At 51.8% G+C, this 27,074-nt stretch overlaps 1 protein-coding gene across 1 annotated transcript in view; it reads left to right on the top strand.

Moving 5' to 3' along the window:
• LOC142250008 (uncharacterized) overlaps positions 1-27,074 on the top strand; it is a 94,817-nt gene that overhangs the window by 58,768 nt on the left and 8,975 nt on the right. Inside the window, exons 17-24 of the mRNA XM_075322073.1 lie at positions 3,088-3,367; positions 3,550-3,716; positions 16,971-17,024; positions 18,101-18,392; positions 19,016-19,161; positions 20,216-20,269; positions 24,691-24,976; positions 25,181-25,347. Coding sequence (XP_075178188.1) covers positions 3,088-3,367; positions 3,550-3,716; positions 16,971-17,024; positions 18,101-18,392; positions 19,016-19,161; positions 20,216-20,269; positions 24,691-24,976; positions 25,181-25,347 — 1,446 coding nt within the window. The remainder of the gene's footprint in view (positions 1-3,087; positions 3,368-3,549; positions 3,717-16,970; positions 17,025-18,100; positions 18,393-19,015; positions 19,162-20,215; positions 20,270-24,690; positions 24,977-25,180; positions 25,348-27,074) is intronic.

Raw genomic sequence — 27,074 nt, 5'->3', positions numbered from 1 at the left:
GAAGAAAATACTTGCTAGATGTGCAGGACCTGTGATAATGTCATGCCCATGTGACCATGTGGGAGGAGCCAGGAGATCAGAGAAAAACTGGAGATGAGGGCACATGTGACAGGTAATGAGGAAAGAGGAGGACATGGTGGGTGCTGAGTGTGACAGAGGGGCACAGGCTGTGACAGAGGTGCAGGCTGTGACAGAGGGGTGCAGGCTGTGACAGAGGGGTGCAGGCTGTGACAGGGGGTGCAGACTGTGACAGAGAGGTGCAGGCTGTGACAGAGGGGTGCAGGCTATGACAGAGGGGTGCAGGCTGTGACAGAGGGGTGCAGGCTATGACAGAGGGGTGCAGGCTGTGACAGAGAGGTGCAGGCTGTGACAGAGAGGTGCAGGCTGTGACAGAGAGGTGCAGGCTGTGACAGAGGGGTGCAGGCTGTGACAGAGGGGTGCAGGCTGTGACAGAGAGGTGCAGGCTGTGACAGAGAGGTGCAGGCTGTGACAGAGAGGTGCAGGCTGTGACAGAGGGGTGCAGGCTATGACAGAGGGGTGCAGGCTGTGACAGGGGGTGCAGGCTGTGACAGAGGGGTGCAGGCTGTGACAGAGAGGTGCAGGCTGTGACAGAGAGGTGCAGGCTGTGACAGAGAGGTGCAGGCTGTGACAGAGAGGTGCAGGCTGTGACAGAGGGGTGCAGGCTATGACAGAGGGGTGCAGGCTGTGACAGAGAGGTGCAGGCTGTGACAGAGGGGTGCAGGCTGTGACAGAGAGGTGCAGGCTGTGACAGAGAGGTGCAGGCTGTGACAGAGAGGTGCAGGCTGTGACAGAGAGGTGCAGGCTATGACAGAGGGGTGCAGGCTGTGACAGAGAGGTGCAGGCTGTGACAGAGGGGTGCAGGCTATGACAGAGAGGTGCAGGCTGTGACAGAGAGGTGCAGGCTATGACAGAGGGGTGCAGGCTGTGACAGAGAGGTGCAGGCTGTGACAGAGAGGTGCAGGCTGTGACAGAGGTGCAGGCTGTGACAGAGAGGTGCAGGCTGTGACAGAGGGGTGCAGGCTGTGACAGAGGGGTGCAGGCTGTGACAGGGGGTGCAGGCTATGACAGAGGGGTGCAGGCTGTGACAGAGAGGTGCAGGCTGTGACAGAGAGGTGCAGGCTGTGACAGAGGGGTGCAGGCTATGACAGAGGGGTGCAGGCTATGACAGAGAGGTGCAGGCTGTGACAGAGGGGTGCAGGCTGTGACAGAGGGGTGCAGGCTGTGACAGAGGGGTGCAGGCTGTGACAGGGGGTGCAGGCTGTGACAGAGGGGTGCAGGCTGTGACAGAGAGGTGCAGGCTGTGACAGAGAGGTGCAGGCTGTGACAGAGAGGTGCAGGCTGTGACAGAGAGGTGCAGGCTGTGACAGAGGGGTGCAGGCTATGACAGAGGGGTGCAGGCTGTGACAGAGAGGTGCAGGCTGTGACAGAGGGGTGCAGGCTGTGACAGAGGGGTGCAGGCTGTGACAGAGAGGTGCAGGCTGTGACAGAGAGGTGCAGGCTGTGACAGAGAGGTGCAGGCTATGACAGAGGGGTGCAGGCTGTGACAGAGAGGTGCAGGCTATGACAGAGGGGTGCAGGCTGTGACAGAGAGGTGCAGGCTGTGACAGAGAGGTGCAGGCTGTGACAGAGAGGTGCAGGCTGTGACAGAGGGGTGCAGGCTATGACAGAGGGGTGCAGGCTGTGACAGAGAGGTGCAGGCTGTGACAGAGGGGTGCAGGCTGTGACAGAGGGGTGCAGGCTGTGACAGAGAGGTGCAGGCTATGACAGAGGGGTGCAGGCTGTGACAGAGAGGTGCAGGCTGTGACAGAGAGGTGCAGGCTGTGACAGAGGTGCAGGCTGTGACAGAGAGGTGCAGGCTGTGACAGAGGGGTGCAGGCTGTGACAGAGGGGTGCAGGCTGTGACAGGGGGTGCAGGCTATGACAGAGGGGTGCAGGCTGTGACAGAGAGGTGCAGGCTGTGACAGAGAGGTGCAGGCTGTGACAGAGGGGTGCAGGCTGTGACAGAGGGGTGCAGGCTGTGACAGAGGGGTGCAGGCTGTGACAGGGGGTGCAGGCTATGACAGAGGGGTGCAGGCTGTGACAGAGAGGTGCAGGCTGTGACAGAGAGGTGCAGGCTGTGACAGAGGGGTGCAGGCTGTGACAGAGAGGTGCAGGCTGTGACAGAGGGGTGCAGGCTGTGACAGAGAGGTGCAGGCTGTGACAGAGGGGTGCAGGCTGTGACAGAGAGGTGCAGGCTGTGACAGGGGGTGCAGGCTGTGACAGAGAGGTGCAGGCTGTGACAGAGGGGTGCAGGCTGTGACAGAGGGGTGCAGGCTGTGACAGAGGGGTGCAGGCTGTGACAGGGGGTGCAGGCTGTGACAGAGGGGCACAGGCTGTGACAGAGGGTGCAGGCTGTGACAGAGGGGTGCAGGCGGTGACAGGGGGTGCAGGCTGTGACAGAGGGGCACAGGCTGTGACAGAGGGGTGCAGGTTGTGACAGAGGGGTGCAGGCTGTGACAGAGGGGTGCAGGCTGTGACAGAGGGGTGCAGGCTGTGACAGAGGGGTGCAGGTTGTGACAGAGGGGCACAGGCTGTGACAGAGGGGTGCAGGCTGTGACAGAGGGGTGCAGGCTGTGACAGAGGGGTGCAGGCTGTGACAGAGGGGTGCAGGCTGTGACAGAGGGGTGCAGGCTGTGACAGATGGGTGCAGGCTGTGACAGAGGGGTGGAAACTGTGACATAAGGGTGCAGGCTGTGACAGGGGGTGCAGGCTGTGACAGGGGGTGCAGGCTATGACAGAGGGGTGCAGGCTGTGACAGATGGGTGCAGGCTGTGACAGAGGGGTGGAAACTGTGACATAAGGGTGCAGACTGTAACAGAGGGGTAAACACAGTTACCTAGTTAGGGGCCCATTCAAAGGTTCGCCCCCTTGAGTCAAATACCTAGCTACGCCTCTGCTGTACACCAACACATTGTAAAAAAACCCAAACTCTTCTATAATATCACTGTGTACTGTCAGAAGGGGCAGCTGATGGAAAGAGGGAAAGTGAATGTAATATCTCTTTTACATATTTATATTGTGTTTTAGCTCCAAATGTGGCCCCAGGAGGGCTAGCCTCTCAGTCAAGTCACAGCAAGTATCCTGATAAGACGGCTAACCTCGCTATAGATGAGAACCTGGCCAGCAATTACTACGAGCGCAGCTGCTTTCATACAGACGGAGATAGGGTGCCCTGGTGGACAGTGGATCTAATGTCAGGAATGCGCGTTTCATCTGTTGTTATAACCAATCGTGGCGACTGCTGCTCTGAGAGAATAAAAGGTGCAGAGATTCGTATCGGTGACTCTAAAGAGCGCAACAACCCGAGGTAAGTGCCGCAGAAAAGCAAATTGGAATATATTGGCGTCATATTAATAAAAATATTATTATTAAAATTATTATTATTATATTAATCTTATCATGTGTGTTACTATCTGCTGAGCTGTGTATCTAACCTTATGTGATACCTTGAATGAGCAGCCGACTTCTTATATTTTGTGGCTTTATCAGATGCGCTAAAATCTCTCTTCTGGGATTCGGAGACACCTTTTATTTTGACTGTGGCGGGATGGAGGGCCGTTATGTGTCCGTGGTTATTCCGGGACGGAAGGAATATCTGCATCTGTGCGAGGTTCAGGTATTTGCGGAGCCAATCGAAGGTCAAAGAAAAAGCACAGGTGAGAAAATACTGCTGTAACAATAAGGACACTGCAAAATAGTCCAGAATCTTTTGGTTTTGTAATTTTGGTTTAAATTTAATTGATGATTTACCGTCAATTAGACCTCAGTTCCCAATTCTCGGAGAATGATTTCCTCGATACGTCCAGTTTTCTGCCCGGCTTCTTCAGGCTTCTGAAAGTCATCATGATTCCTGTGACTGTTTCCATCCTCTTTTTCCCTTCACCCTTTCCTACTGTCTTCATCACTAGAGATAAGGGATACTGATCGGCAAAGTTCGGAAAATGTTAAAATCATATAACCTTTGGCCGGATCAGATCAGGATCAGACACCCAATCATTTAACGCAAAAGTCTCCGACCTTGCCAAGGATCAGTAAATGATCGGATGGCAAACACCATCCTCTCCCTGCCCATCACAGCCATGTCAAGTATTGGCATAGCTGTAATTGGCCACTGTAAAAAAAAAAGGAAGCAAAAGGATTAAAGCAGCATATGTAGCGCCTCTGAGAACCTCAGGGCACTACAGGGAACTGCATCTGTCGCGGGCGGAGGAGGGGACGCTGCGCTCTCCCACTGTCCCACTGCTCGGGTCCGGCTGCTGCTGCTCGGCGGTGGCTCGAGCGGTGGGCCGGATCCCGGGGACTCGAGCGGCGTTCCTCGCCCGTGAGTGAAAGGGTGGATGGTTTTGGGGGAATTATTGTCCGTGACGCCACCCACGGTTGTGGTGAGATTGGTGACACCACCGCTGCTCTGGACGGGGATCCCGGGAGCGATGACAGGGAGCAGCTAGGATGTTGTTTTCTCCCCTCTGTGGGTAGGGGGCTTGGTTGTCCCGGGGCCCGGTGATGGGGTAGGGATGGATGGCAGGCAGGTTACGGGGCCTGGCGAGGTGCAGGGTCGCGGGGGCAGCGCTGTCCCGCATGGCACGGTGGTACTCACTCAGCCCAATGATGTACACAGAGTCTCTGATGAAACAAACGGCTGGATGGACGGGTCCCACAGACGGCTGCGGTGTTGTGTCTCCCGGCAGGTTGGTGGTGACTGCCTTTCCCTGCACCTGTGTAGTGTAACGGTTCCAATGGGTTCCCACCGGTAACCCGCTCCCCAGCTTTGGAAGATTGCCGAAGGAGCCCCTTTTGCCCGCTGGCTCTGGCCCTGGGAACTGTAGCCTTGGCGGTGACTGTGTTTCCCTCTCTCGGTTGGACTGTTGCCTTCTGTCGGGACTTGACTGCTGGGAAACCCAGGAGGTTCCCTTCGCTAACGGATTTGGCAAATTGCTCCTAGCCTTGCCGGGGTCCGTAAGCCCCTGCCGGATGGTGCTGGCTTCTCTTTGCGTACCGGTCCGGTACCGCCGGGCCACCGCCCGTCCACGGTCCTTACGGTTGGCTCCGATAGGCCTCTCCTGCAGACGGTCACCACCGTCTGCCAACCTTGCTGTTCCGTCCGGGCCACACACCCGGACCAACTTCAGTCTGCTCTACTGCCACTTTCCTTCCTTCCACTTTCAACTCTCAAACTCATCTGTTCCTTTTCCCGCCTCCAGGACTGTGAACTCCTCGGTGGGCGGGACCAACCGCCTGGCCCACCCCCTGGTGTGAACATCAGCCCCTGGAGGGAGGCAACAAGGGTTTTTGTCTGACTTCGGTGTGCCTGACCGGGAGTGTGGGGTGTGTTGGTGTAGTACCTGTGACGACCTGGCTGGTCCAGGGCGCCACATTCCCCCTTAGTAAAATGCAGACCGTCCGCGGGCTGCCCATCCATCACCGGTTTTATTTTCACAAACTGGAAAAATATGAAAATGGTAAACAGATTACAAGCATAATAACTTCTTCCCACATCGGGAGGTACTTTACTTAAACGTTACTAACATTTTTAACAACGGTTATGGCTTCCGCTCTCTCCCACCCAAGCAACCTGGCCCTGATGCTGCCCCTAAGCAAACGGGCAGCACCCCTTGACCCCAGTCCAGCACAAGTTGCTCGAGCGGGTTCTGTCCTTTTCAGGGGACCCACGTCCATGGGGAACCCCTGAAACCCCCCAGAGGATTGCCACCGGTTCCGGTGGTGGCTGGGCCCCAGCGTGCTCCACTGCGGGCCCTTCCTCCAATCTGCCTCTCCGGAGGCGGTAACGGTGAAAGCCACAAACATAATTATTTACAAGCCACAAGTTCGTGGTTGCCCTGCCAGTTCTCGGGCTTGTCCGTAAGGAGTCCCTTACGCAAAGGTCACAAACAGTCCCCACGGGGACAACGGTGCCGGCAACGACCGGTTTCAATCACAGTTTGTCAATCAGGTGAATCTTTGGTACTCATTTACTTATCATTTTTGCAAAACTTTCAAACTCTTAAACTTTTAAAACGGTACTTTTAACACAGTGCCCCCCTTCTACAGAGGAGTCTCCCGGTACCTAAGTGGGGGTCTACCTAGGTTGGAGCGAGTGGACCTTCGGGGTCCGGCTTCAGTGGTGACAGGCAATGGGGCAGGGGGAACAACTAGTCCCTCCTCCCCGCTATCATGTGGGGCAGGCGGAGGCGTAGGGGAGCTGGGTACAGGTTCATCCCTGGGCACTGGTTCATGGTCGATCACTTCCATTACTCTCTCCTCCACGGGTTGTGGGAACAGTATCACTGGAAGAAGCACCGTGCCGTTCTGCGTAGGCCAGTCTGCCGGGAAATCACCCATCATGGTATGGATTACCTCTTTTTCTTTCTCCGCCGGCTTAGGAACTGGAGTTTCAGCCGCTACCCTCAATGCTGGTGGGCACCTCTTTAGGTGGTCTCGGGAAACCGTGGCCAAGGTTCCTCCTTGATAATGGCTGATTTGGTAAGCCTTCCCGTCTCCCCATTCTGTGGCCTGTATTACATATGGGGTTCGTTCCCATTGATCATCCAGCTTGTGGGTCCTCCTTTTCCGCTTCAGCACCACATCTCCAGGCTGGAAGGGACCAGCAGACGCCTTCTGGTTGAAACTCTGCTCCTGCTGTCCCCGACTCCGACACAAGTTCCTTTCTACATATTCCTGAACCTGGCGGTACTGCGCCCTCCGTTGAGTGTCCCAGTCAGCCGTTGAGAGGAGTGCTTCTGGGGCTTCCAACCCCATTTCTAGATCCACTGGCAGCCGGCCGGGGAGAGCCCTCATTAGGTATGCTGGAGTGCATTTCATCGAGCTGGAAGGGATGTTGTTATACATATCGACCAAGTCGGGTAGCTTCTCCGGCCACAGGTTCCGCTCTTCCAGCGGCAATGTCTTAAGGAGGTTCAGTACCAGGTGGTTCATCTTTTCACACATGCCGTTGGTTTGGGCATGGTAAGGTGTGGTCTGGATTTTCTTACAGCCGTACAACTGGCAGAACTCTTGGAAAACCTCTGCTTCGAAGGCCGGGCCTTGGTCGGTAAGCACCTTCTCAGGGTACCCATGCGGCCGGCAGAAGTAAGCCTGGAATGCTCTAGCGGCGGTACGGCCGGTCAGGTCCTTAACCGGGACAACCACCATGAACCTTGAATAGTGGTCTACAATGGTTAGAGCATAGGTGTATCCACTTCGGCTGGAGGTGAGCTTTACATGGTCAAGGGCAACCAGCTCCAGCGGTTGATGCGTAACAATCGGGTGTAGGGGTGCCTTCTGGCTGGCCTCATCCTTTCTTCTCAACACGCAAGGGCCACATTCTCGGCACCAGGCCTCCACAGATTCCCGCATTCCATTCCAGTAGAACCGCTCTCTCAACAACATCTCCAGTTTCTTCCACCCGAAGTGCCCCGCACCATCATGGTATGCTTGCAGGACGGTGGGCACATTAGCCTGGGGAATCACCAGCTGGCGAATCTTCTCGTGGGTTTTTGGATTAATCAGCTCACGATACAACTTCCCCTGGTGGAGATACAGCCGGGTTCGTTCTCGCCACAGATGTTGTGCTTCGGCAGGGGAGGCAGGGTCTATCCCAGCCGAGCCCTGTTCTACCAGGGTCTTAACCAGGCGGACGGCCGGTGCCTGGTCCTGTTCTTCCTGCCACTCCTGGCTGGGCAGCGGGTCCAGATTCAGCCGCTGTTGATGGACATACACCTTTTCAGTTAACGGCCGGTGAAATGCAGGCAACTTGATCTCCTTGAGGTCATCGTCCTCTGCCCCTCTTCCGACAGGTGGGGCATCTGGGAGAGCGCATCGGCATTGACGTTGATACGGCCGGCCCGGTACTTGATAGTGAAGTCATAGTTGGCTAACCTGGCCACCCACCGCTGCTCCAACGCGCCCAGCTTGGCCGTGTCTAGATGGGTCAGCGGATTATTGTCCGTATATGCAGTGAACTTGGCTGCTGCGAGGTAATGATGGAACCGCTCGGTGATAGCCCACACCAGGGCCAAGAGCTCCAGCTTGAAGGAGCTGTGGTTTTCAGGGTTTCTCTCCGTCGGTCGGAGTTTTCGACTAGCATAAGCTATCACCTTCTCCTTTCCGTCCTGGACCTGGGATAGGACAGCCCCCAAGCCCACATTACTGGCGTCGGTGTAGAGGACAAATGGGCGGCTGTAATCAGGGTACGCTAGGATTTCTTCCCCGGTCAGGGCTGTCTTCAGCTGACGGAAGGACTCCTCATGCTTCTCTTCCCACACCAATGGGGCTCCTAGGGGCCTACCACCCTTGGTCTGTCCCACGAGGAGGTCTTGCATGGGGGCAGCCATCTTCATGTACCCTTTAATGAAGCGACGGTAATATCCCACTAGGTCCAGAAACTGCCTCACCTCCCTCACCGTGGTCGGTCTCGGCCAGTCCTGGATGGCGGTGATCTTCTCGGGGTCAGGGGCGACACCTTCTGCACCAACCACCTGCCCTAAGTACTGCACTGGGCTTCAGCAGGTGACACTTCGAGGGCTTCAGCTTCATCCCATATTTAGCAAGGGACGTGAACACCTCGGCTAGGTGCTCCAGGTGGGCCTCATACGTCTGGGAATACACAATCACATCATCCAGGTACAGCAAGATGGTCTCGAAATTTAGATGCCCCAGACAGCATTCCATTAGCCGCTGGAAGGTTCCGGGGGCATTGCACAGCCCGAACGGCATGCTATTGAACTCGCAGAGTCCCATAGGGGTGGCAAATGCAGTTTTCTCCCGGTGTTCTGGTGCCACAGCCACTTGCCAGTACCCACTGGAGAGGTCCAGGGTGGAAAAATAGTTAGCGGTTCTCAGCGCAGCCAGGGACTCTTCAATGCGGGGCAGAGGGTAGGCGTCTTTGTGTGTTATCTGGTCAATTTTCCGGTAATCCACACACATCCGCATGGTGCCATCCTTCTTCTTAACCAGTACCAACAGGGCGGCCCAGGGACTATAGCTGTCCCTAATAACCCCTGCCTCCTTCATGTTTCTCAACATGTCCTTAGCACATTGGTAGTGTGCAGGGGGAATAGTCCTGTACCTCTCTTTAATAGGGGGATGCTCACCGGTGGGGATGTGATGTTGGACCCCTTAAATCTGCCCAAAATCTAGGGGATGCTTGCTAAAGACTTGCTCGTACTCCCGTACCACCCGGTATACCCCCTCTTTATGATGTGCAGGGGTATCATCAGTGCCCACGTGTAGCTCTCGGCACCACTCGTCTAACTCCCCTTGGGATGGGTGAGTGCTGGCAGTAGGTGGTGAGATTGGGGGAACGGCCTCATGGATGGTGTGGGGATCCAACGTGAATAACTTGGCAAGGGTAGCGTACCGGGGAAGCCTGACTTCTTCCTCCCCGCAGTTCAGCACCCTCACGGGCACTCTCCCCTTCTTTACGTCTACCACCCCTCGGGCGGCCTTACTGTGGGCCAGTGTTCATCAGAGGGCAAGGGTTCTATCATGGCGGGGTAGTCACGCCCCTGGGGCCCTACTGCTGCCCTACACCAAATCATCATCTCGCTCCTGGGAGGCACAATCAAAGGGGCCGCATCCATCACTCTCACTCCTCCAATCTCTCCTCCTGTCGAGTTCACATGTTGGCGGTACATCAGGGCCCGAATCTCACCCTGCACAGCTCTCTGTTGGCTTCCTGCCGCCGTGGCGGCCAGCTGCTGCAGTAGGGTTAGCACGTCACTCATACAGTGCTCCATCACGTTAGTCCCTAACATTACCTTCGGGTTATGATCACTGGGTTCATTCATTATCACAATCATACCCTGGTGTTGCAGTTCAGCTCGCCCCACAGTCATGGCCCCTTGTTTGTATCCCACTTGGGTCAATGGGAGCCCATCAGCAGCAATCAATTTCATACTGGCGTCTGGGGGAGCCAGTTCGTCTTTTCCCCAGTAACGTTGATACAGTGTGTATGGTATGGTGGTTACCTGTGATCCAGTGTCCAGGAGAGCCATCAGCGGGATACCGTCCACTGCCACGGGGATGATGGGTCGGGCTCCAATGTACCGGTCCCGCCAGTCCGGTGGGCCATGGGGTTCTACTCCTGAGGATTGGCCCGTGGCCCCAGGGGTTGCTCGTTTAACGGACACCGTCGAGAGTAGTGGCCGGGCTTGCTGCACCTGTAACAAATAGGGGGTCCATACCGTGGATCATTGGCCCTTCTCCGCTGCATCCAGGGAACGTCCTCAGGGCTGTCAGTGAGCTGCATCTTCACTGGGGGCTGGGACCTGGTCGGAGGCTGGAGCGCGGCAAGAATTTTGGCGAGGTCCCCATCCATGCGGCGGACTTGGGCAGCCAGTTCTTCCATCATGCCACTTGGGGTTGCTTGTACTGGAGGTGTTGGGAGGACAGGGGCCAACACGACGGGGGCCGTCTCAGCTGGCCATGGGGCCGTCTCAGGGACTTCTGCTGCTGGGGGCTGCAGGGCTTTAATGGCCCGTTCCTTTAACACGGCAAAGCCAACATCAGGGTGTTCTAAGGCCCAGAGCCAAAGTTGCTTGCGGTCCTCCGAGGACCTCATCCCTTGTACGAACTGTTCCACCAGCATTTTGTTGCTGTCCGTATCGTTGATGGGGTCTACCCGCTTCAGTGTGCGAAGGGCGGTTTGTAGACACAAGGCGTAGTCCCGAATGCTATCTGCAGGCCGTTGCCGACATTGGTAAAATTGCATCCGCAGTTCAGCTTCGGTAAGGGTCTCGAAGGCAGTCTGTAACTTCTCGAAGATGGTGGCTACAGAGAACCGGTCCCCCTCGGCCCAGGTCTCCGCCTCCTGCTCAGCCGCGCTGGTTAGCTGCCCCAGCACTACCGCTGCACGTTGCTTATCGGTTAGGGGGTACAACTCTAGCAGCGGACTAATCTTCTTCCGGAAGACCTGCAACGCATCAGGTTTCCCATCGTACTGCGGTAGCCAGGTAGCTCCGGGCACATAGGGCAAGGAGAACGGCATCACCTGGGCGAGCGCTGGGGCCACAGCACCTCCCGCCAGCGCGGCCGGGACCTGGGCAGGCCCATTCCCATCTACGGGTGCCACCGCGGCTACGTCCGCTGCTCCTCCAGCGGCTCCGTCGGGCGCAGACGTCTTGGTTCCGTCCCCCTTAGTCTTTTTCCGGCTCCTCCTCTACAGGGGCGGGGTTTTGGCCTTCGCGCCTTTACTGCTCAAGGAAACGCTCGAGCGGGAATCTTTCGTGCCAAAGATGGCGCCTTCTCAAATTTTCCGGCCGGACACCTCCGGCGGTCACAAGGTGCACCTCTACCAGACGGCAGAGCGGTAAGATCCTGTTCGTGACGCCAAGTTGTCGCGGGCGGAGGAGGGGACGCTGCGCTCTCCCACTGCTCGGGTCCGGCTGCTGCTGCTCGGCGGTGGCTCGAGCGGTGGGCCGGATCCCGGGGACTCGAGCGGCGTTCCTCGCCCGTGAGTGAAAGGGGGGATGGTTTTGGGGGAATTATTGTCCGTGACGCCACCCACGGTTGTGGTGAGATTGGTGACACCACCGCTGCTCTGGACGGGGATCCCGGGAGCGATGACAGGGAGCAGCTAGGATGTTGTTTTCTCCCCTCCGTGGGTAGGGGGGTTGGTTGTCCCGGGGCCCGGTGATGGGGTAGGGATGGATGGCAGGCAGGTTACGGGGCCTGGCGAGGTGCAGGGTCGCGGGGGCAGCGCTGTCCCGCATGGCACGCTGGTACTCACTCAGCCCAATGATGTACACAGAGTCTCTGATGAAACAAACGGCTGGATGGACGGGTCCCACAGATGGCTGCGGTGTTGTGTCTCCCGGCAGGTTGGTGGTGACTGCCTTTCCCTGCACCTGTGTAGTGTAACGGTTCCAATGGGTTCCCACCGGTAACCTGCTCCCCAGCTTTGGAAGATTGCCCCTTTTGCCCGCAGGCTCTGGCCCTGGGAACTGTAGCCTTGGTGGTGACTGTGTTTCCCTCTCGGTTGGACGGTTGCCTTCTGTCGGGACTTGGCTGCTGGGAAACCCAGGAGGTTCCCTTCGCTAACGGATTTGGCAAATTGTACGGCGACTCCTAGCCTTGACGGGGTCTGTAAGCCCCTGCCGGATGGTGCTGGCTTCTCTTTGCGTACCGGTCCGGTACCGCCGGGCCACCGCCCGTCCACGGTCCTTACGGTTGGCTCCGATAGGCCTCTCCTGCAGACGGTCACCACCGTCTGCCAACCTTGCTGTTCCGTCCGGGGCACACACCCGGACCAACTTGAGTCTGCTCTACTGCCACTTTCCTTCCTTCCACTTTCAACTCTCAAACTCATCTGTTCCTTTTCCCGCCTCCAGGACTGTGAACTCCTCGGTGGGCGGGACCAACCGCCTGGCCCACCCCCTGGTGTGAACATCAGCCCCTAGAGGAAGGCAACAAGGGTTTTTGTCTGACTTCGGTGTGCCTGACCGGGAGTGTGGGATGTGTTGGTGTAGTACCTGTGACGACCTGGCTTGTCCAGGGCGCCACACATCCTCTTGGGGATGCAGGACCTACCCCCTGGGACCTGTAATACCAGTGCCAGCAACAGCAACATACACCTAAAAATCCCAGTTGCCACTCACACCAGGGCTAGTCGGAGGGCCACCCAGTGGGCAGAGCGAACCCAGAGACTAGACCACCTGGTGGGAGGGGCCAAGTCAGTCTGTGAGAGAACAGGAAGCAGTCTGTCAGAATGTAGTGAGGAGAGCAGACGTGCCTCTAGCTGGGTCTGTGTAACAGTGACTCAGGGGTACGGGAGTCAGGTTGCCAGCCAGGGCAAGCAAGTAGCTCTGGGCAGGAGTCAAGACCCCAGGGACGGTACGAGGGAGCCCTACTGGAATCTGGGCACGTACGGGGCACAGGGCCCTAGGTCAAGCGCAAGTTTTAGACTGTTTAGCAAATACCTGCACAGTGAGGGCTCTCCAGGGGCCTCACTAACCTTACAGATCCGGGTGCATCAGCAGTAAACTAGGATCGGGGTTCAGACACTTATTTCCCCGCAGGGTCCGCACTGCCAGCCGAACGGACAAACCGCTGTATCACAGCCGGGGGACCCACAAAGTTTCAAGCTTCGGAGTCTCAACTACACTGAGAGTGTCAGGGAAAGAGCAACCCGAGTCACTCACTGGCACTGGCAATACAGGGACCGGAACCAGCCGTCAACCAGACAACCTGGTGTGGTCTCCATTATTCCCCACTACATCTCCCAGGCACAGCCCTACCTGTGGAGGGCCTACCATCACAGCTGCCACTACCACCATTCCTGGGAGTACCCACATTGAGCAGCGGCGGTTCTCCATCCTTAATTGCAACCCGCAGGTGGTGTCACATGACAAAAACTCTTATATCCCCTGTAAATACACCCCATTAACAAAAGGGGTCCAGAGCACGGGACCGGGCAACGGCCACCAGAGTGGCATCCCCGTTTGTTACCGCCCGGGACCGAGAACCCCCTTCTATGGGCGCTACATAATTACTTACCAAGTCTTCCCGCAGCTGCAGCGCTACTTCCGGGTCCAACAATTATATCTAATGCATATTCACTAAAGCAGTGAATATGCATTACATATAATTGTTGGACCCTGAAGTAGTACTGCAGCCGCAGGGAGACTAGGTAAGTATGCACTGCTTTAACTTTTTTGTATTTTCTTTCTTGTACAGCCCCCTTACACCATTTTACAACACGTCACTTTTGCCTCTCATTAAATTTAATGGGTTCGGATAAGATCGACGATCCGATCTGCGATCTCGGCAATCTTGCACCGATCCAATCCTTGGCAGGATCGTTCATCTTTATTCACCACTGAACTGAGTCTTCCTATAATATATCCTAAGGTGGCGCCCTGGCCTAGCCAGGTCATCACAGATAACATACAAACACCCCCCACCCCCACTAGACAGGGACATCAGCCAAACAAAAACCCTTGTTGCCTCCCTCCAGTGTCTGATGTCCACACCAGGTGGGGCGGAGCTAAGCGGATGGCTCCACCCACCGAGGAGTTCACAGGCCTGGAGGCGGGAAAAGTGACAGTTCAGTGTTAGAGTTTGAAGTGAGAGGAGCAAGCACTTGGGTGTCTGGGTTTGTGGCCCAGGCACTAACAGCAAGGTTGGCAGACGGTAGTGGCCGTCTGCAGGAGTGGTGGAGCAACGCGGAACCGTAGGACCGGGTATGGGCGACGTCCCGCCGGTACCGACCGGGGAGCAAAGTGAAGCCAGCACACACAGGCAGGGCCATTGGACCCCGACCAGGCTTGGAGCCGCCGACAATAGTCAGATCCGAATGTAACTGGAACCCCAGGGGTTTCACAACAGCAAAAGTCCCGATTGAAGGCAACCGCCCACACCGTGAGGGTATATAGCTACTGCCTAAGGCTAGAGACCCAAGGGCCAGTGTCTGCGGGCAAACGGGCTCCTCCGGTACCCATACACCGGGGAGCGGACTACCGTTGGGAATCCATAGTAGTCAGAAAGAATAACATCAAGGTGCAGGGAAAGACAGCCGCCATCACCTGTCCGGGGAGAGACACTGCAGCCGGCTGCGGGACCCGTCCATCCAGCCGTTTGGTTTACCGAGGACTTTGTACCTTTCTTGCTGAGTGAGTACCCCCTTGCCATCCAGCACCGCGCCGCGCTGTCCCTGCAGCCCTGCACCTCACCAACCCTGCCTCCCCATCACCACATCCCCGGGCCCCGGGACCACCGACCCCTACCTACGGAGGGGGAAAACAACACCTCAGCTGCTCCCTACCATCGCTCCCAGGATCCCCGTCACCAGCAGCGGTGTTGCCCATCTTCATCACGACCCGTGGGTGGCGTCACGCACTAAATCCCCCAAACCAACCACCCCTTTCACTCACGGGCGAGGAACGCCGCTCGAGTCCCCGGATCCGGCCCACCGCCCGAGCCACCGAGCAGCAGCGGCAGCCGCAGCAGCGCCGGACCCGAGCGTTAGCGAGAGCGCAGCAGCGACGGCGTCCTCCCCGCCCGCGACACTAAGAGTTAGTTTCAGAACTGGATAGATAATGATCTTCTAGTTCCCCAATTGCCAAAATTGGCCACCGCCATTTTCACAATGTAGAAGACCACATTAGCCACAGATGGAACACATGGTGTCAGATGCTTCCATTTGGGCTTCCACATAATGCCTCTCACCTATCACATTACATGATAGCAAAGCCAATCAGTAGGTACTATCATAGTCTGTATAAAAGCTGAGGCAGGGAATGCAGTAGACCTTTTAGGATGATAGTGCGTTTTTCGCGGCGTTTTTGCGCGTTTCTCGGGTGCGTTTTTGGCCTCAAAACTGCATGACTTTGCTTCCCCAGCAAAGTCTATGAGTTTTCATTTTTGCTGTCCACACACAACTTTTTTTTTAAGCTGCGTTTTTGAGCTTAAAAAAAAAAATGGACATGTCAATTCTTTCCTGTGTTTTTCTGCGTTTTCCCCCCATGTAATACATTGGAAAAACGCAGCAACATGCAGAGATCAAAAACGCAGCAAAATGCAGCCAAAAACGCACCAAATCGCGGCAAAAACGCGTGCATTTTTTGCCACTTTTTTTGCAGCGGGTGCGTTTTTGTGCGTTTTTAGCGGCCAAAAACGCAGCGTCAAAAAAACGCAGCGTGTGCACATAGCCTATGTCAGAGCACATAGCTCATCCAAAAAGATAGGGACAGAAAGCCATAAAATGCTAAATAAATTGTACAGATAGCGTATGACAGCAGAGAAGATTACTGTGTGACATAATGCCTCTCAGCTATCATATCACATGGTAGCAGAGTTAATCAGTAGGTACCATCATAGCCTGTATAAAAGCTGAGGCAGGAAATACAGCAAACATTTCAGGATGATAGTGAGGACATCAGGGCGCATAGCTCATCCAAAAGGATAGGGATAGAAAGTCATGAAATACAGAATAAACTGTACATATAGTATGTGACAGAAGATCAGTGAACAACAGTAACTATCCATTTATCCATATTCATAAGGTCTACAGGCACTAAGATTGTATTTGTATTAAACAGCTTTACAGGTTGATGGGGGTTTGATAAAGCCCTAAGGCCCGTTTCACACGTCAGTGAAAAACACAGACGTTTTTCACTGGCGTGTAAAACACGCACATGTCCCTGCGTGTGCCGTGATTCACGGCACACATGGGTTGTCTAAGTGCAATCCGGGCTCCGTTGTCCGTGGCCCGTGATTGAACTTAGAAAGGAACTCACCTGTGCGCGCTCCCGCTGTCCATGGTGCTGATCGCTCCCGCGGTGCAGCATCCGGCCGGCGGTGACCCCCGCAGCAGCTGCTTCCGGGTCGGCTGTGTCGTGCATCATGAATATGCGTGACAATAATGAGCCGGCTCAGAAGCAGCAGGGAGAACGGGCTGCAGAGGACATCGCTGGACGCCGGGTGAGTAAAAATGATTTTTATTTTAAAAGCACGTTTTTTTTCTGGCACGTGTTTCACGGACCACACCACTGCGTGGTCCGTGGGACATCAGTGATGCCAGAAAAAAATGGACATGTCTCCGTGCGGCAATCACGCACACGCGGGTACGCCGCACGGAGACACGTGCAGTGACAAATCACTGACGTGTGAGCAGACCCATTCATTATAATGGGTCTGCGTATGTCAGTGATTCTGGTACGTTTAAAAAAAAGCACAAACGTCCCAGAATCACTGACGTGTGAAAGAGGCCTAAGAAAGAGTGTTTCATGCATCTTTTCAGGATAATTCAACTTGCATTTTTCCACAAATCAAATAAAAAACTGGCAAAACGGGTGAATTCATATTTCAAAAGATTCTCTCATCTCCATCATACAGCATGGACAAGGTCATCCAAAATGTCGTGTGATGGATGGGTCAAGACCATCTTAACTTTAATGCTTTTTATCATTTAACAGAACCAAAAACTGCTGAAGTCCAAGAAGTTCCAATGATGTCCAATGCAGGAAAAGGTAAGGAGTCGTAGACCTAATACCCTATGTAGAGAGACAGGAAAATAGGATCAGTCTTTTACCCAAAATGAATCACATCCTGTTGGGCTTAAGGCCCCGTACACATATACTAACGTTGGCCAAATCCACCATGATTGACAGGAGTGCTGAGGATTCGGCCTGTCTGATTTTGGAGTACTGATACTTTTGTCCTCTAAGGCTGCTTTCACACCTCCGGTTTTTGCTATGCGGCACAATCCGGCACTTTGCAGGAAAATCGCAACCGTTTTTTTTTTGCTGCCGGTTGCGTTTTTTCTGCATAGACTTTAATTAGTGCCGCATTGTGCCGCATGGCCTTGCGTTCCATCCGGTTTTTGCCGCATGTGGCAGATTTAGCCGATGCGGCGGCCGGATGGAACGTTGCCTGGCACGTTTTTTCGTGCGGCAAAAAAAACCGCATCGCGCCGCATTCGGCCAATGCGGCGCATTTTTCAATACATGCCTATGGCGGCCGGATGCGGCGCGATGCGGCAAAAACCGCATCTGGACGCCGCATGCGGTTTTTGCCACTGCGCATGCTCAGTAGCATGCCGCAAGCGGCAAAAACCGGACGGGCCGCATGGGAAAAACTTATGCAAAGGATGCGGTGTTTTCACCGCATCCGTTGCATAGCTTGCACAGCCGGATTGAGCCGCACAGCTCAAGCCGGATGTGTGAAAACAGCCTAAGAGATAAGCTACAAAAAGAGATTCTGACAGCGGCTCAGTCATAGAGAACTTAAGCGAGATCGTCAAAGCGAGCGCTCCTTTGTTTGGGAGAGCCACTAGGCAAACAATCCACCAAACCATCGTTTTGATGACAGTCGTCTATACTGTATGGGGGAGTTAACTCAAAATTCAAAGAAGTCTTGATTAGTGTGGAGGTAACATTACCAATGACTCCAGGCCTGGCTGCACTGAGGGGCCATTTAATTGACCGTCTATTGGTTCATCATCGTCAACCATTTATTGACTGTACAGGGGTCCAGTGAGCAGACAGCTCATTTAGCAATGACTTTTTTCTCCACAAGTATTTATGAAAGTTTTATTTAATTACAGAAACTACAGTTTCAGCCCGGAAATTCCCCCTCTTTGAGGTCTCCCAGTCGAGCACTAAAGGGAAAGGATTGGCAAAGAACGCCGTGGACGGTTTTTTGACTCCACGAGACCCTGAATCACGATGTGCGGTGACTATGGAGCAGTACGAACCATGGTGGAAGGTCAAACTACAGCAGGAATATCAAATCCACTCTGTGGCAATCACGAGCAGGAAAGATTGCTGCTCTTCACATTTTAATGGTGCGGAAATTCGTATAGGACGCAACGACTCTGACTGGAGGCAGCACAATATGTAAGATGGTGGTGACTAAATGTGTCACCGAGGTGTGAGAAAACGCTTCAGATCTCTTGTCAAAGCAAAGGCAAAACTTCAATATCCAGGAGAGATTGAGTCCTTCATATCCCATAGTTATGTTCCAAGACTGCTCACACTTTCACCCGAACAAAGCATGAAATTAGAGGACCTAGAATTAGCTACCCCATAGGAGATGTACTGTATACCCAAAATGTCAATCGTCAACGAGGGACACATCCCATTATCCAGCCTGGAACACTCACTTTCATAACATTTTCCTTGAGAGATGGAACCATTGGGCAGTATAGGGGTATAGCAATACTTGGTCACTATACAAACGTCTATGTATACACGACTACATTTATCCAAAAATATAATGGCTCCAAATTTAGGAAGACGGGTCAACGAACATCCTAAAATTAAGCCAGCTTAAGCCAAGTGACCCAGAATCTTCATCATATATGTAAATAATGCAGGGTTCTTGGATGATTGTCCCTTAAGGGTCAGGTTACCGTATCCATAGGCCCCCAGTATTTAATAGTGCAATTTATTGATGTAAATGATGACTATAGTGACCATAGATTGTAAGTCTTTGACTCCGTCCCCCTTCCCGCTCACAGCTGTGGCACAGTGTCCTCTATGGGACTTGGTGAAACCGTCTCCTATAACTGCAATTGGATGGTCGGGATGTTTGTAACCATTGTGGTGCCGGACAGGACAGCATCGCTTGCCTTGTGTGAAGTGCAGGTCTTCGGTCAACCATCACGTAAGTGTCTGATCTATAGTCGGATAAGATTTGGTATTAAAGACAGGTGGACTATAGGATGAGTGTTAGTCCGTCTACCAAGGCTGTGACATCTACGATACATCTATTTTTACATGGATCCGAACAAAAAAATTTTGAATCCTGGAAATATAAGACAGGGGATAACCTACTGATCACTGAGGGTCCGACCACTGTGACCCCTGAAAATCAGATTCAGCTAAATATAGCAGACCTGTACTTAAAGCGCACCAATCACCAGGATTTTCGTATATAACCTAAAGCCAGTCCTATACTGGCACTATCATGCTGATTCTATACATATCTTTAGTTGTGAACTAGGATGTATAAGTTTTGAAATACAAGTAAAGTTTGTAAAATGAGCAGCTTTTTGAATGACAGCAGCTGTCAACAGAAAACTAATGTTGCTTTCTGGTATCAGCTATGTTGGCTGAGGCCACGCCCCTTCTGGTCACATAGATATGACATCAGCACAGGTCCTTCTAGTTATGTAGTAAAATGATTCTATAATAGAATTATCATAAATAATAGATAGGGGGAGGATGGACAGGCAGGGGGTGGGAATCACTATGACTACCCACCCCAGCTATCAACTGATCGGCAGATGCTGCCATTCAAAAAGCTGCTCATTTTACAAACTTTACTTTCTTGTGTTTCAAAACCTATACATCCGAGCTGATAAATAAACGTATGTATTGGAATCAGCCTGATAGTGTCAGCATAACACTGGCTTTAGGTTATATAGGAAAATCCTGATGATTGGTGCGCTTTAAGCTTTCTACTGCAGTCCCATATTCAATGAATGGAACAGAAGTAGAGCGCTCAGCACAGGCCTCATCAATAGGAGAGTTGTGGGGAAACCCCATTACAAAACTAAAACATGATACATTTTTGGTTAACGCCATTGGCTCATTTAGTGGAGGAGGTTTGCACCAGAGCAGCTCTAACGTAAGAAAAATAACTTGGTTTTCCATAACAATATTGCATTAATTTGACTTTTTCCTAAATCTCTATAACTCACTTTTCTTTATTGCAGAAAATGTTGCAACTTGGAATAAAGATGCAGAAACCATGAAGGACAGTTCTGGAGGTAATGATGTGACCAGCATAACTTGTGTCATTGTGTTGATCTCAGATCTCATGTTGCAGAAAATTTCCACCGTGGATTTGTTCCACACCAGAATCTGCTTCTGTTACTTGCAGATTTTGTTGCAGATTTGGCTATATTGACACTAAGGGGTACTTTTCACGCTGCGACATCGCTACTGCAATATCGTCGGGGTCAAATCGAAAGTGACGCACATCCGGCGCCGGTAACGACGTCGCAACGTGTAAAGTCTAGATGCGAAAATCGGTGATCTGTGTAGCGTCGGTCATTTTCATAATGTTGCACCAATAGGAGATATGATGTTGTTCCTCGTTCCTGCGGCAGCACACATGGCTGTGTATGAAGCCGCAGGAGCGAGGAACATCTCCTTACCTGCGTCCACCGGCTATGCGGAAGGAAGGAGGTGGGCGGGATGTTTATGTCCCGCTCATCTCCGCCCCTCCGCTTCTATTGGCTGCCTGCCGCGTGACGTTGCTGTGACGCCGCACGACCCGCCCCCTTAAGAAGGAGGCGGGTCGCCGGCCAGAGCGACGTCGCAGGGCAGGTAAGTGTGTGTGAAGCTGCCGTAGCGATAATGTTCGCTACGGCAGCTATCACAAGATATCGCATGTGCGACGAGGACGGGTACTATCGCGCTCGGCATCGCTAGCCGATGCTAGTGATGTCGCAATGTGCAAAGTACCCCTAAGGGCCGCTTTACACGCTGCGACATCGCTAGTGATCGCACCCGCTCCCTTCGCGCGTGCGTCACGGGCAAATCGATGCCCGTGGCGAACAATATTGCTAGTACCGGTCACACATACTTACCTGCCTAGCGACGTCGCTGTGGCCGCCGAACTACCTCTTTTTTAAGGGGGAGGTTTGTGCGGCGTCACACTGACGTCACACAGCGGGCCACCAATAGAAGCGGAGGGACGGAGAGCAGCCGCATAAACGTCACTCCCCCCTCGTTGCCGGAGGATGCAGGAACGCTGTTGTTCGTCGTTCTCGGGGTGTCACACGTAGCGATGTGTGCTGCCTCAGGAACGACAAACAACCGGCGTCCTAAAAGATCAACGATTTTTTTGGAAAGGAACGACTTGTCAACCATCAACGATTTTTCCCTTTTTCGGATCGTTAGCAGTCGCTCGTAGGTGTCACACGCAACAGCGTCGCTAACGACGCCGGATGTGCGTCACGAATTCCGTGACCCCAGCGATTTCTCGTTAGCGATGTTGTTGCGTGTAACGGGGCCTTTAGGCTATGTGCACACTTTGCATACATTTCTGCACCATTTCTGCTTGTCTCGGCAGGAGAAAACGCAGCTCAGAATCGCACGTTTGCTGCGGTTTTTATGCTTATTTGCTATGCGTAAAAAAGTGATTTCTGATTTACTTGTTTTTTTATGTTTACACTGGCAGTGATAGATGTCATTGGCAGAACTGGACTGAATCTTTTAGGAACCAGCAGCTCTGCTGTGCCAGGTAGAGACCCAACGGTCTTGTGACCGCCAGGCCCTGCAGACGTGGTACCAGTGACGATGCTTCTGTACGGTGCAAAGTGCTTGTTGTAGCCATCAAAGGAGAAGACAGAAGCAGAGAAAATACACTTCTGTCTTCTCTCTCGGGTCCCCTTTCAACAATGAACTGGGTCCTCTTTTTGGTATGACTTTTCTTGATCTCATTATATTCTTGACACTTTTGTAAAGCAAAAACCCTATGTAGGTCCATTTTTGACATATTGGATGTAGCTATTCTAGCACTGATGTCCAGACTTGATTCGAAACTGTTCTGGTCAATTTTTCCATCTTAATGTGCAATGACACTAAAACTGATACACGGAAAGTCGCTTACTGAATGTTATGTTAAGCTCCAGGATCATGTGTTCCATACAGAGAAGGCTCACGTGTTCTATACAGGGAAGGATCATGTGTTCTATACAGGGAAGGATCATGTGTTCCATACAGGGAAGGATCACGTGTTCTATACAGGGAAGGATCACGTGTTCTATACAGGGAAGGCTCACGTGTTCTATACAGAGAAGGCTCACGTGTTCCATACAGGGAAGGATCATGTGTTCTATACAGGGAAGGATCATGTGTTCCATACTGGGAAGGATCACGTGTTCTATACAGGGAAGGATCACGTGTTCTATACAGGGAAGGATCACGTGTTCTATACAGAGAAGGATATCGTGTTCTATACAGGGAAGGATCATGTGTTCCATAAAGGGAAGGATCACGTGTTCCATACAGGGGAAGATCATGTGTTCTATACAGGGAAGGATCATGTGTTCTATACAGGGGAAGATCATGTGTTCTATACAGGGAAGGATCATGTGTTCTATACAGGGGAAGATCATGTGTTCTATACAGGGAAGGATCATGTGTTCTATACAGACAAGGATCATGTGTTCTATATAGGGAAGGATCATGTGTTCTATACAGGGAAGGATCATGTGTTCCATACTGGGAAGGATCACGTGTTCTATACAGGGAAGGATCACGTGTTCTATACAGGGAAGGATCACGTGTTCTATACAGAGAAGGATATCGTGTTCTATACAGGGAAGGATCATGTGTTCCATAAAGGGAAGGATCACGTGTTCCATGCAGGGAAGGATCACGTGTTCCATACAGGGGAAGATCATGTGTTCTATACAGGGGAAGATCATGTGTTCTATACAGGGAAGGATCATGTGTTCTATACAGGGGAAGATCATGTGTTCTATACAGGGAAGGATCATGTGTTCTATACAGACAAGGATCATGTGTTCTATATAGGGAAGGATCATGTGTTCTATACAGGGAAGGATCATGTGTTCCATACAGGGAAGAATCACGTGTTCCATACAGGGGAAGATCATGTGTTCTATACAGGGGAAGATCATGTGTTCTATACAGGTGAAGATCATGTGTTCTAAATAGGGAAGGATCATGTGTTCCATACAGGGAAGGATCATGTGTTCTATACAGGCAAGGATCATGTGTTCTATATAGGGAAGGATCATGTGTTCCATACAGGGAAGGATCATGTGTTCCATAAAGGGAAGGATCATGTGTTCTATACAGGGAAGGATCATGTGTTCTATACAGGGAAGGATCATGTGTTCCATACAGGGAAGAATCACGTGTTCTATACAGGGAAGGATCATGTGTTCTATACAGGGAAGGATCATGTGTTCTGTACAGAGAAGGATCATGTGTTCTATACAGGGAAGGATCATGTGTTCTATACAGGGAAGGATCATGTGTTCTATACAGGGAAGGATCATGTGTTCCATACAGGGAAGGATCATGTGTTCTATACAGGGAAGGATCATGTGTTCCATACAGGGAAGGATCATGTGTTCTATACAGGGAAGGATCATGTGTTCTATACAGGGAAGGATCATGTGTTCCATACAGGGAAGGATCATGTGTTCTATACAGGGAAGGATCATGTGTTCTATACAGGGAAGGATCATGTGTTCTATACAGGGAAGGATCATGTGTTCCATACAGGGAAGGATCATGTGTTCCATACAGGGAAGGATCATGTGTTCTATACAGAGAAGGATCATGTGTTCTATACAGAGAAGGATCATGTGTTCTATACAGGGAAGGATCATGTGTTCCATACAGGGAAGGATCATGTGTTCCATACAGGGAAGGATCATGTGTTCCATACAGGGAAGGATCATGTGTTCCATACAGGGAAGGATCATGTGTTCTATACAGGGAAGGATCATGTGTTCTATACAGGGAAGGATCATGTGTTCTATACAGGGAAGGATCATGTGTTCCATACAGGGAAGGATCATGTGTTCTATACAGGGAAGGATCATGTGTTCCATACAGGGAAGGATCATGTGTTCTATACAGGGAAGGATCATGTGTTCTATACAGGGAAGGATCATGTGTTCTATACAGGGAAGGATCATGTGTTCTATACAGGGAAGGATCATGTGTTCCATACAGGGAAGGATCATGTGTTCTATACAGGGAAGGATCATGTGTTCTATACAGAGAAGGATCATGTGTTCTATACAGAGAAGGATCATGTGTTCTATACAGGGAAGGATCATGTGTTCCATACAGGGAAGGATCATGTGTTCTATACAGGGAAGGATCATGTGTTCTATACAGGGAAGGATCATGTGTTCCATACAGGGAAGGATCATGTGTTCTATACAGGGAAGGATCAAAAAATGTGATGCTGATTATTCATATTAATCTTTCAATATATTTAAAGTTGAAATTCTTGGACATATACATGTGACAAAGAGAGATACTGACTCCTCCCGCATAATATATAGGTTGTACGCACTAAGCTGTAAAGCTCGATTTTCTATTTTTTTTATTTTCTTTTGCATAAAGTCAATTAAGAATTTACAACGGGTATTACCTCACAAGTCACATTGATCTTTATTACATCATTCTCCAGTCCCGAACGTGGCTCCACGTGGCCTCATTTTCCAGTCCAGTTATTATGATAAATTGAGGCTTGCGAATGTGGTAGTGGATGGGAATCTGGCAACAAATTACTTCTTGAAAAGCTGCACTCATACAGAATATGACCAAGATCCGTGGTGGCGCATTGACATGTTATCTAGAATTCGCGTTTCTTCTGTCGCCATTACCAACCGAGGAGACTGCTGCGCCCGAAGATTAGATGGGGCTGAGATTCGCATCGGAGACTCCGAAATACTTGGTGGAGGAAATAATCCAAGGTGCGGAGAAAATATGAATTTGTATTTTAACCATAAATTCTACACCTCATCCTTCTACTAGATCATTATCTACCCCTTAAAGGGATGGACTGTTTGCCACATAATAAAAAAATAATTTTAGGGGGTCGTATTGTTAAAAAACATTAATCAATATTCTGTATATGGGAAGAACTTTAATTTACAGCTTTGTCACTTTCTTCCTAGGTGTGCGAAAATCACTGTCATTGGGCTGGGAGAGACTTTTATTTTCGACTGTGATGGGATGGAAGGACGTTTTGTCACCATCATAATTCCGGGACGCAAAGAACATCTGCAGTTATGTGAAGTTCAAGTGTTTGCTGAAATCCTGGAAGAAAAAAAGGATGAGATGTGTAAGGAGCGCTAAAATTATGAAGCGTAGACGATACTTTAGAGAACTTCAACCCTGAGTCTCCATGAATAAGTATTATTATTATTATTTATGATTATAGCGCCATTTATTTTATGGCACTTTACATGTGAAAAGGGGTATACATAATACAAACAAGTGCAATCATTGGAAACAATACAAGGCACAGAAAGGTGCAGGAGGAGGGAGGAACCTGCCTAAGAGAGCTCACAGTCTACAGGAGGAGAGAGGACCTGGCCCACGAGGGATCACAGTCTACAGGAGAAGAGAGGACCTGGCCCACGAGGGCTCACAGTCTACAGGAGGAGAGAGGACCTGGCCCACGAGGGCTCACAGTCTACAGGAGGAGACAGGACCCGGCCCACAAGGGTTCACAGTCTACAGGAGAGAGGACCCTGCCGACGAGGGCTCACAGTTTACAGGAGGAGAGAGAGGACCCGGCCCACAAGGGTTCACAGTCTACGGGAGAGAGGACCCTGCCCACAATGGCTCACAGTCTACATGAGGACAGAGGACCCTGCCCACGAGGGCTCACAGTCTACAAGGGATGGGTGAAGGTACAATAGGTGAGGGTAGAGATGGTCATGCGGCGCTATATCAGACTGAGAGTTATGGCAGGTTGTAGGCTTGTCGGAAGAGGTGGGTCTTCAGGTTCTTTTTGAAGTTTTTCAAAGTAGGTAAGAGTCTGATATGTTATGGCAGAAAGTCCCAGAGTATGGGGGATGCACGGGAGAAATCTTGGATGTGATTGTGGGAAGAGGAGATGTGAGGGGAGTAGAGAAGGAGATCTTGTGAGGATCGAAGGTTACATGCAGGTAAGTACTGGGATATTAGGTCCTAGATGTATGGAGGAGACAGGTTGTGGATGGCTTTGTAGGTCATGGTTAGGATTTTGAACTGGAGTTGTTGGGAAATGGGAAGTCACTGAAAGGGATTGGCAGAGAGGAGAGGTCGGGGAGTAGCAGGGGACAGGTGGATTAGTCGGGCAACATAGTTTAGAATAGATTGAAGGGGTGCGAGATTGTTTGAAGGCCACAGAGCAGGAGGTTGCAGTAGTCCAGGCGGGAGATAATAAGGGCAAGCAGTAGTGTTTTTGCAGCTTCATGGGAAAGGAATGTGCGGATCCGTGAAATATTTTTCAGTTGGAGGCGGCAGGAGGTGAACAGGGTTTGGATGTGTGGCTTGAAGGAGAGAACAGAGTAGAAAGTCACACCCAGTCAGTGAGCACGTGGGTCTGGGGAGAGTGAGCAGCCATTGACTTTGGTGGATAGGACTGTTGTTGGGGGGGTTGAGTGAGGAAGAGGAAAGATAATGAATTCTATTTTGTCCATGTTAAGTTTTAGAAATCGAGCAGAAAAAAATGTATGAAATAGCAGAGATACATTCTGGGATTTTGGTTAGTAAGGAGGTGATGTCAGATCCAGAGAGGTATCGTCAGCGTAGAGAAGTACATCAATATGTGCAGATGGAGCAGTGTGGCTATAACTGAGTGGCCCTAAGTTACGGTTAAGCATGGGACAACAAATTTAAAGCACCTCACCAGTAGGTCTTTTTATTGCACTGCTGGAGTGTTGCTTTAAATATAAGTCCCCTGCCCCCTGAATAGTATTTTACTGCTGCCATCTTCATCTTCTATTGCTGCTGCTTCAGTCTTGTGACCTGCCGGCAGCTCTAGGGTTTCATGTAGTGCGCCGGAGGTTACAACTCAAT

The sequence above is a fragment of the Anomaloglossus baeobatrachus genome, chromosome 8, assembly GCF_048569485.1.
Source record: "Anomaloglossus baeobatrachus isolate aAnoBae1 chromosome 8, aAnoBae1.hap1, whole genome shotgun sequence".
Taxonomy (NCBI): Eukaryota; Metazoa; Chordata; class Amphibia; order Anura; family Aromobatidae; genus Anomaloglossus; species Anomaloglossus baeobatrachus.
Note: the sequence above shows the minus strand (reverse complement) of the source record. Positions and strands in the feature narration are given on the sequence as shown.